The 11282-nt window shown below is 34.1% G+C and overlaps 1 protein-coding gene across 1 annotated transcript; it reads left to right on the forward strand.

Moving 5' to 3' along the window:
- Positions 1 to 1334: 1334 nt before the first annotated feature.
- On the forward strand, positions 1335 to 8941 carry LOC122021294 (sm-like protein LSM1B). The gene is made up of 5 exons (XM_042579394.1): positions 1335 to 1653; positions 6946 to 7014; positions 7094 to 7209; positions 7301 to 7363; positions 8595 to 8941. Exons 1-5 carry the CDS (start codon positions 1593 to 1595, stop codon positions 8670 to 8672), a joined length of 387 nt encoding a protein of 128 aa, XP_042435328.1. The 5' UTR covers positions 1335 to 1592; the 3' UTR covers positions 8673 to 8941.
- The last annotated feature ends 2341 nt before the right edge of the window (positions 8942 to 11282 follow it).

An 11282-nucleotide genomic window follows, 5' to 3' on the forward strand; every position in this document is an offset into this window, starting at 1 on the left:
ATACTTTGACAGGAGCATAATGAGCAAATTTATTAGGAAAAAGTAAGGATGATAATGAGTCAGGTTCGGGTTAAATTCTATATCCTTCGTTTCTATACCTATCGAGTATAGGATCTCTGATGGGTATACTCATACTCATTAAATGATCGGATATTTTCTATAGTTATAATTTTTGTTCTTTTTATCCAACTATTATCATTCAACAAAAATATATTAAAATTAATAATCTATTAAATATATATATAATTAAAAAAATAAATTAAACATCTATATAGTCTCCTTCTAATATCAACAAAAATAGTAAGTTGATTTTGGAAAAAGAAAATTTTCTTTAATATATGTATATATATTATTTAATCGGGTATTCGGGTCGAGTATCGAGTATTGATAGTCCCTCCATATTCTTCTCCATTTGGGTCGGATGTCAGATCCTCCATCGGGTTCGATGAAATTACCATCATTCTAGGATGATATTTCAAAATATTCTTTAATTTTATTATTATAGTCGTCTTTATTTTTTTTATAAATATTATTAAAATACTTCTTATAATTTCTTATTAATTTATTATCATTTTACTTTATATATTTATATAAGTATTATAACTTCAGTTGTTAGTACCATGCGTATAAGAAAAGGAAGTTATGAGGGCACCATGTAATGGTAAGCGGTAAGGATTCAATTTTCACACTCGATATTTTATATTTGTTGTTCTCGAATTATCTATGATGTAGGAGTGCTATGTTAGAAGTCATGTGTATTTTTTAAATTTATTTGATGATAGATGAAAAATTTATATAAAATTAAGTTGATTAATTTTAAGATTAATCAGATTGTGAGATTTAAATACCTGAATTATAAACAAAAATTTATGAGAAAAGAATTAAAATATCCTGTCAAAATTAATAAAGGCACAACATTTTAATATATTTCTATTTTAAAGTATCTTAATTTCATGGTATTATAATAGTTATGTCATAGTTATTACAATGTGCATGAGCCATAAGGAAATTAATATTTTTAGAATAAGTTCTACAATAATCGATAAAATAAGAATATTTTTAGAAAGAAAAATAAATTAGAGTGATATTTTTGGAATTAGAAATATTTCGAGGTGTTATTTTAATATTATTTTAAAAAAATGCGAATAATGAGGGACGCTCTTTTATCTTTCCCCCCTTAAAATAGCAATAATGAATTATAGGTATGTTTCCATAATAATTAAGCAAAATGTGGAGATTTCGAGAAAAGTTAAAATTATAAGAGTCAATTTTTTTTTTTTTGTCAAAATACAGCGACGCTGACGTCATCCAGCGTGGCAATTTATTCAGCCAGTAGGGATGTGATTTTACCCTCCCCATCGATTCCGCTACTTCAATTTGCCGACTAGGGTTACGGGGCCTTGAGTTTCGAGGTCGGTTCTGGAGCTGCGAGGAGCTTAGCACGGTTGCTGCCCTACTGCGTCTGATTCGCCGGAGCTAGGGTTTCGAAAGATTGAATTTTGGAAGAGATCGTTTGCTGGGTGTCGGGGAGACGCTTTCGAATTCGGTCTGCCCATGAGGGTTCTGGATTTCTGAGCGATTTTTTTAGCGCAATGTCTTTTGCGGGACCAGAAGATATCTTGCTCTCCACTTCCCTTGCTAGCTATCTGGACAGTGAGTTAGACTTTTCTGGATAAATTTACACAGGCAATATCTTGCTGTTAGATTAGTTTATCAGTTCCAAGATTTGAACTTGCTTTTTTTAACTGCTTATGTTGTTAACTCCTGTTTGGGTTAAAGCTTTCGATTTTGGGGTCTTTTAATGCTGTTTAATTTCCACTTCTTGTTACTTCTTTTGCAGCAAGAAGAAGTAACAAGAAGTGGAAATTTGATTGGTTAGAAGTCTGACTGAGTATGGGTTATTTTTGAATCTTTGATCCCCTTGATTGTCGTTTGCTATTAGTGATTTAAAATCCAAAGAGATGATGTTACTTCCCATATATACATATCTTCTTTGGAAATTTTCATTAATGTAGGCTAGAATGGATACTTCTTCTAGTTATATGTTTTTTTTTGGAACAAAGAGCCCTCATCCTAAATGCAAGATAAATTGGACTCGAAAATTACATGAACAAATCTGACCAATACAGAAATCATATGAAAGACAAGTGAAGGAGAAAAAGGATGGGGAGGAGGTGAGAGGAGGGAAGCAAATTATTTATTTGGCAGAGGGAAGAGATGGGATTGCAAAGTTGAATGACTAAATACATGTCCAGAGGCAAGGGTGTTGATGTCAAATCTTGGGTCGGTAGTGGTAAATGCTTTTGGAGTAGGCACGGATAGTAGGGATGTGGAGTAGGAGTTTAGCAGAAAAACAGTTGTGCTCGACATTAGAGATATCAATGTCAGTAGCAGTGATGATGCTGGGGGATTGATTGAAATATGGAGACAGGCTTGTAAAGGGGGTATAGCCAAGAAGTTGATGGTAGAAGTTGGTGCAGGTGGAGAGCTAGATGGTGAACATAGCTTTCTATTAACAACAGAATAGGAAGAATGGCTAGGGGTTGTCTTCTTAGCATTTACAAAAGGCACAGACATTTGACTTCAATTTAGTTCCTCTCTGATGCTTCCATCTGATTTTGGTAGAAATGTTGGGGTCCATTTTGCAGTCCTCGGAATCCTTGGACAACTTCTCCCTTATTTTGTCTCTCGAAGTAAATTGGTCGCTGAGTTATAAGCACAAAAAACCCTCACATCCTAGGCAATGTTCTCAAAATTGGACTAGATATTGAACTTACAAGGTTAATTGGTTGAATCAGTGTAATCAACTTTGACTCAAAAAATAACGACAATATACTTTATATTTTTTATGCACATCAAACATTATTATTTCTATTTAGTATAAATATTAACATTAAGAAAAATTCTTTCAAATATGAAAGTCATGTATAATAAAAGGGTTAATTACTAATTCTATCATACACCTATTTAAGCTTTTTTTTTTGGTAGCTTAACGATAAGAAAGAAAAAAGAAAGAAACAAAAATAAAACTTACATCCTTAGAAAAGCAACCCCAGAAGTATCTGCCAACAAGAAGGTTGAGATTCCCTGTGGGGGAGAATGAAAAACCTTCATTCGGTCTATATTCGATGCTCCAATCTTGGTTATAAAGTCAGCACAGAACTTCCCTTCCCTTAAAGTATGCTCTAACCTAATTGTCCAGTCCTTGTTCAGCATGTGTCGAATATCATACACAATAGCTGCAAACTTATGCATGGGAGACATCTCCTCTTTAATCAAAGATATAGCATTGCTTGAATCTGAGTAGCAAACGATGTGTCTAAATCCCTAGGGCTAAGATAACGAGAGACCATGTAAATAGCTACTAGCTTTTCATGAAGGATATTAGAAAAACCAATGGAGCCAGCAAACCCTTTAATGCAAGCACCACGAGAGTTGCAAATAACACCTCCAAAACCTGCTATACCCAGGTTGCCTATGCAGCTACCATCCACGTTAAGAACTGTGTACTCAGTGTCAAGTGAATGCCAATGTATCCACTGCTCCTGCATGATATCACTTCTACTATCCAAGTAACAAGCTTGAAGAGTGGTAGAAAAGTTACAAACAGTTGATAAAAGAGTGTACGTGGGTATATTTTCCTTGCCAATACAAACAATGTTTCAAACCCTCCAAAGCCCACCACACCAGCCATGAAAAGAAATATGCTGGAACCTTGCGAACCATCTTTCTGTCAAGCAACCACATCTTGTTGCATGCTAAAACTATCATAGTAAAGACCCAGAGCAATCCATAAATTTTTCATGAACACAGTGCAAAAAACTTTCAACATTCATCATACATCTTTGACAGGACGCTGAGTTGCAAATTCTCCTCTGATGTAGAAGTTTAAACGTTGGGACAACATCATGGCAAGCTAGCTAGAAAAGAAATTTCACTTTCTCTGGTGTTTTTAGCTTCCATATCCAGCTCCATACCCCTTGATTAAAGAACACAACATTAGAATATTTTAAAAGCCAAGAATAACCTGCTTTAGTTGAATAACCATTAATGTCTTCCTCCCTCGATAAAACATCCTAAACTTGATCAATGATCATTAAAATGAACCCGCAGGTATGAATAACCTCTTTTATCTCTTGAGTCATAGGAGTTATCACCTTATCCAGATCCCAACCATCATTACACCCAACGTTCATAACCCTGAGATTAACATCCTGTCAACATAGGACACCAAATTATACAATGGTCCAAGCGGTATCCAAGGATGGTACTAAAAAAGAGAGTCATCTACTCCAATGCGCATGCTATAGCCCTTTCTAAGAACAAGTTTGGCATTTAAAATTGAGTTCCACACATGAGAGCCTCTAGCCTGATCACCATAAATGAAAACACCATTATGAATTTATTTATGGGATAAAATTTGGACTCATAGCTTCTTTGTCTTATGTTGCATATCCCATACTAGCTTACCAAGGAGGGCTGTATTAGCCTCCATAGCTCTACTAATTCCGAGCTCACCATTTTTCTTTTTCCAGGTTAGCTTATCCCATCCAACAAGATGCATGCTCTTACTTTTATTCCCCTTCCAAATAAAATCACAGGTGACTTGGTCAATTAAAGCACAAATATTTTGGGAAAGCCAAGAAACCTGTATATAATACGTGGGAATAGAAGATAGAACTGAGGATGCCAAAACTTTTCTCCTAGCTTTATTTAAACACTTATGCTTCCAAGCTGCTAGACGAGCCGTCATTTTATCTATAATAAAAGCAAAGTCTTCCTTCTTGGTTCTCCCTTTGAGAATTGGAAAACCTAAATACTTGCCCAAGTTAGTAGTACTATGGATGGAACATATAGTATTGAGATGTTCTACTTTTTGTCTTAGCGCACCAGAAGAATAGTAAGCTGGATTTAGTCACATAAACTTTCAATTCCGAAGCTCCATTGAAATTCTCGAAAAGATCAGCCACCATTTTAAATTTAATTTTTTTTGCTTAAGTGACTAGGACATCAACAACAACAACAACAACAACCAAGCCTTTTCCCACTAGGTGGGGTCGGCTGTATGAATCCTTTTACGCCATTGAGCTCTATCTCCTATTATATCATCATCTATATTTAAATAAATTTTATCTTGTTTTATTGTTGCTAACCAAGTCTTTTTTTGTCTTCCTCGTTTGATATGCATATTTATCATAGTTTCACATCGCCTAACTGGAGGATTTATTGGTCGTCTAAGTACATGTCCGTACCATCTTAAACGTGTCTCTCGGAGTTTTCCCTCAATAGATGCAACTCCGACTTTCTCTCTAATGTTCTCATTTCTTATTTTGTCCATCTTCGTATGTCCACACATCCACCTTAACATCCTCATCTCTGCAACTCTCATCTTCTGCTCGTGTGCTCGAGTTATAGCCCAACATTCAGCTCCATATAACATAGCAGGTCTAACTGCGGTTTTATAGAACTTACCTTTAAGTTTAAGAGGTATTTTACGATCACATAAAACACTCGACGCTCCCCTCCATTTCTCTCATCCTGCTTGTATTCTATGTATGACATCTCTCTCAATCCCTCCATCATTTTGTAAAAATGATCCTAAATATTTAAATCGCTCAGTTCCAGGCAACTCGTCCTCTCTTATCTTAACAATTGTTTCATTACTTCTAATATTGTTAAACTTAAATTCCATATATTCTGTCTTTAATCTACTAAGCTTAAAACATTTCCCTTCTAGTGTTTCCCTCCAAGATTCTAGCTTAGCATTTACTCCTTCACGTGTCTCATCTACCAAAATAATATCATCTGCAAACAACATGCACCACGGTACTGTGTCTTGAATGTGCGCAGGGAGTTCATCCATAATTAGTGTAAAAAGATAGGGACTCGGAGAGGGAGGAGCTTCAGAGAGGGAGGACAATAGTTTAATAGCCTTGGTAGGGATCCATTTTTAGAGACCTTGGTAGGGATCCATCTTCTCATAACAACCTCATTATTAATAGCCAGTGATAGCTTCTCCATAATTACAAAAAGGTAGGGAGAGAGGGTCACCCCCTTGTCTAAGCTTTGATGTTCATGTTATGCTTTAAATTTTATCAAAGATAATCTTTCCTACTAAAGTTATTGACATAGCTACCATATCTTAATAGAATATATTGTTTTTTTTAAAAAAAAAATAGTTCCATATCTGGAAAAATCTCATCAGAATTTTATAAAAATAAAAAAGAGAAAATTTCCTAACTAATGCTGGTAGAGTATTTTTGAACCATCCCCTTAACCCCTTAACACAACAAGCTTGAAAATCTTGGTTGAAAGAAGAAATTTGAAGAAAAATTGGTTATTCTAGTTTTACCAATTTCTTGAATTTTATACTTTTTTTCTCCCTCTCTTCAGTTTCCAGGTTATGTATCATACTCAACTGGAGTGGCATTTGGTTTTGATTTAACCGGTTGAATTAGTTGGGTTTTAAATACCGTGATTCTAGGCCTATTAATATGGAGAGAGGCTGCATCTACTTATTCTATGTTAGCTACTCAATAATGAGGCAAAAAGATTTAAGCTAGCATCTCAATCCTGCTTGTGATAGTCCTTTTTTTTTTAAGCCTGAAGAAAATCTTCTGCCACTATGGTTAAATGACATTGAGATACAGATGTGTAAAGTACATTTGTTGGTGAAAATCATAATTTAATTTGGTTAATCAACAATGAAATATCAAATGAGATGTTGAATATGCAGTTATAGGCTAGATTTATTTTTGTGAAAGTGACCTTGCGAAACAAGGTGGCATTGATTTTAAATTTTTAATTCAGTTTTGAATTCTCTTAGATCCCAGCAGGAATTCTACTTAAACATACAGTTTGACATAATTTGCAGGTATTGTTCAGGAATATAACCTTTTGAAGAGGATATGCAAACATTTTATTGTTGTTTGTTTTTCCTTGCAGAAAAGCTTCTTGTGCTATTGCGTGATGGGCGAAAGCTTCTAGGCATTCTTCGTTCTTTTGACCAATTTGGTATTCATCAATATTTTATAAATTCAGTTGCATTTTCTCTGACAAATTGAGATTCTTGATAGCATCCTTTATTTTACAGCCAATGTGGTTCTTGAAGGTGCATGCGAGCGGGTAATTGTAGGAGATTTATTCTGTGATATTCCTCTGGGTCTCTACGTGATCCGTGGGGAGAATGTCGTTTTAATAGGAGAACTGGTATTTTTTTTTATCTTTTCAATGATTAATTGACTGTTAATATGTTCTATTTTGCTGCAACTTTGCTGACCATGTACTGAAATTTCTGAAGGACTCAGAGAGGGAGGAGCTTCCAGCCCATATGATCTGTGTTTCGGTTCCAGAGATCAAAAGGGTAAGCGTTATCCCTTGGTCAAAACAAATGTAATCTCTTACAATTGTATTATGCCTAGATGCCTTCACTTCTGTTGTCTTCTAAGTTTGTGGATGTTGTTAATAGATGCCCCTGCATTTGCATTTCACGGTCAATTATGTTAAAGTTTTGGGTCTACCTACAATTTATAGATTTGGTCTTTTAATATTTAAGTCGAGCCTAGCAGAAACAGTATACAGACCTGTTTGCTTTTTATGCTGTGGTGGCATGGAGGAGAGAGAAAGTAGAAGGGAAATCAAGTAGTTTAAGGGAAAAGAAAAGAGAAGAAAAGAAAAGAAAAGAAATGAATTGTGTCATGTTATTTTCACCCTGTCCTATTATTCCTGTTTACTTGAGGATCGAAAACAAAGGGAAAGAGTTACTTTGCTGGGCTTATTAGATGCTAAAACTTCATTTCCTTTCAATTCCAGTAAAAAAAATAGAAGAATTAGCCAGAATTAAATTCCTAACTCTTCCTATTCCTGTAATCCTGTCCTAGGAAATAAATGTTTTTATTTCTTTTTCTTTTCCTTTACTATTCCTACCCGAGTAAACAATAAACATAGCATTAGTTCTTGATTTTCTCCATCCAGTAGTCATGTGTATGTGCTTTTCGACACCATTTTTGTATGTTTGTAATCACTGCATAATGCTACTCATAGAAGCCTGAAAATTCTTCAAGTGCATTACTCATGTTTGTATGCGTTCTTGACACCATTTTCCTATGCTTGTTCTAATTGCATAAGGCTACTCTTCAAAGCCTGAAAATTGTTATAGTACAGATACCGCGTGATGAGAGATCGTTTTATTTCTAAGATTGCACGTCTCTTGGAGTACATCTAGTCATTAAAAATGTAATTTCTCTTGGGATTTTATTATTTGAAATCTTAGATATCCCCCGTACATGAGCCGGCAGGATATTATCTCGGTAAGAGTATGTTATGCCAAACATAGATTGTACTGACCTAGTGTTTTCAATTTGTAATGAAATATGTTTACATCTAAATTCATGTCCATGAAATATTTTGTACCAAGAAATAATCTCTATCGGCCGTTTATCTTTCGGTTATACCTTTGATTAGTGTATTAAATTAGTCGTAGTTTGTATGATGTACTAATTCTTATGCAAAAGCTACATTACATTTTCGTTCGTCCAAAAAAAGACATGTTCGAATCTTCGGTACCTTGACAACATCTTGTGTATTTTGAATAGGCACAAAAAGCTGAGAGGGAAGCCACAGATCTCAAGGGCTCTATGAGGAAGAGAATGGAGTTTCTCGATCTCGACTAGATGAACTTTATGATCTGCATTCTGTGTTCCATTCTTCACTATGATGTGCTTAAATTATGCCGCATTTTTATCGCGGTTTGCTTCAAAGCAAGAAGCCCTAGTGTCATCTTTAGTTGGATTTGCATGGTTGAAAGATTAGGGTTTGGTGCATTCCTTAAAAATTGTAATTTGTATACCTGAAGCGTACACAATTGCTCTCATATCGTCATCGTCCTGTGGACGCCGTTTTGTTTGTTCCCAAGTTTATAATAATGCCTTGTTGCAGTTAAGATAGTTTCGAATCAATTCTCATAGAATGGTTCGAACAAAATTGTGATTGAAAAAGAATTTCTATTTCTTGCACCGAGACTCAACTCTCCTTGATGATCGATGCACATGGAAGGTAGATCGAAAATTCTTCGACATCTACACCTCTTCTATCACTAGTACAATGTCAGCATTGCCGCGTGGGGGGTGTCTTGGGGGGTGTCTTGGTCGACTTAATCTATCGAGCTTTGCTCCATTGATCTAATTCATGTTTTGTAAATTAGTACTCTTCTACATGTATTATGTGCATACAATTGGAGTCAATTATCATAAGATTTGAGATTCAAATTTTGATAAAATCAAGGTAAATATTTTCTTGATATGTTAATCATTATTCTAAAAGTTAGTAGTCGTCTGTGATTTACTTTCTTCATATTGATACTGGGACGAGCTATCAGGGGTGTTAAGAGCGAGTATATTCATCTTTTGTCATTATGTGCATACAATGGGGGTCAATACATTTATTTATTTTTCCATAAATAAAATGAAATTGTCCCTCCTATAAAAAAACGTATTGCACAAGGTTTGTAAATGAACTTTGTTGCTACCGTCGAGAGCGATGGAACATCGAGAGAGACTTCTTGCTTACACTGTAAATTTGCAAAAGAATTTAACATTTCATATTAGTTATAAGGGAAAAGTCAACGAGGCGTTCCACTTGTTGTTTTTTATTATTTTGCTTAAGTGATATACATTTAACCTCCTACCGTCCAATATTATCTTCATCGTCTAAATTTTAAACCGATCTTGTGTATTATAACAGTTACGATTTTATAGATATTATACATATTATAACAATTACAATTTTGTAGCCATTGTAATGTGAATTCATCCTGTTCATCTACCATTCACATTATAGCAAACATGATTTTATAGCTGCTACAATGTGGATTTATCCCGTTCACCTACGATTCACGTTATAACAATTACGATTTCGAACTGTTACACACGATCTCCCATAAAAATTATAAACCGATCCAGTATGTTATAATAGCTACAGTTTCGTAGCTGCTACACATGTTATAGCAGCTATAGTTTTAGAGGTGTAAATTCGAGTGGGTCAGGTGGGTTTGGGTTGGCAGCAAGGATATTACAAAAAAATGACAACTTGAATCCAACCCAAACCCAAACCCAACCCAAAACCCTAAACCTGAACCCGGATAATAACCCGAATAACCCGATCGACCTGATTAAAAAATATCTATTTTAAAATTATTTTTCTATAATTCTTCATGTTTATCTCAAATTCTCAATACTTCGTTATTATTATTATATTAACTTTTTACTATTATGTACATAAAAATATCTTAATTTTTAAAATAAAATTTAATTTAACCCTAAAAAAATACCTAAACCCTAAATTTAGGTTAACCTAGGTCAACTTGAACCCAACCTAATTCTAACATAACCCAAAAACCCTAATTTGAACCTGAAAACTCCCAATCATAACTCGATATTTTTCGAGTCAACTTGAGTCAGGTTGGTGGATTAGATTCATTTTTCACACCCTATAATACATACTTAAGTTAATAAAAAATATTCATGTTGTAGCGGCTACAATTTTGTAGTTGCTACAATGTGGATTCACCTTGTTCCTTTACCATTTAGGTTGCAATAGCTACAATTTTGTAGCTGCTATACATGTTATAATAGTTATAGTTTCGTAAGTATTACAACACATACTTAACATGATAAAAAAAATATTCATGTTGTAGTAGGTATGATTTTGTAATTACTACAATGCAGATTCAACCTTGTAATTGCTATGATTTTGTAATTGCTATGATTTTGTAACCGTTATAATTGCTATGATTTATCAATATTTATGTTGTAATGGTTATGATTTTTTAATTACTATAACATATTTTTGGTTTAAGATTTAGACAAAAGATAATAAGGAGAACAATACATTGAAAGGTAGTTAGATAATTATATATAAGTTGATGGTGGGGGAGTTTTTTTATTTTTTTTATTTTGATAAAAATTCAAAATGGAGCGGCTGGATGATTTGAAAAAAAGTACGCCCTTTTAAATTTTACTCTAATTATAATTTAAAATTTTACTCTGGAACGATATTGTTAGTTGAGCTGAAAAAAAATATTTCCAAACTCGATAAAATGTTTAATAAATAATTTTGAATGCAATTAGCTCGACTTAGTTTGACTTTGCTTGTTGGCATCCACCCTAGGGATTTTCTTGTAATTAAATAGAAATTAGTTTGAAATTCCCATTTAGATAACCTTTGGGGGTTAAAATGACAAATTCATTTAAAACGACTAGTTATTTGTTCTTGATATCGTCATC

This window comes from Zingiber officinale, chromosome 9A (genome assembly GCF_018446385.1).
Source record: "Zingiber officinale cultivar Zhangliang chromosome 9A, Zo_v1.1, whole genome shotgun sequence".
In the NCBI taxonomy this organism is placed as follows: Eukaryota; Viridiplantae; Streptophyta; class Magnoliopsida; order Zingiberales; family Zingiberaceae; genus Zingiber; species Zingiber officinale.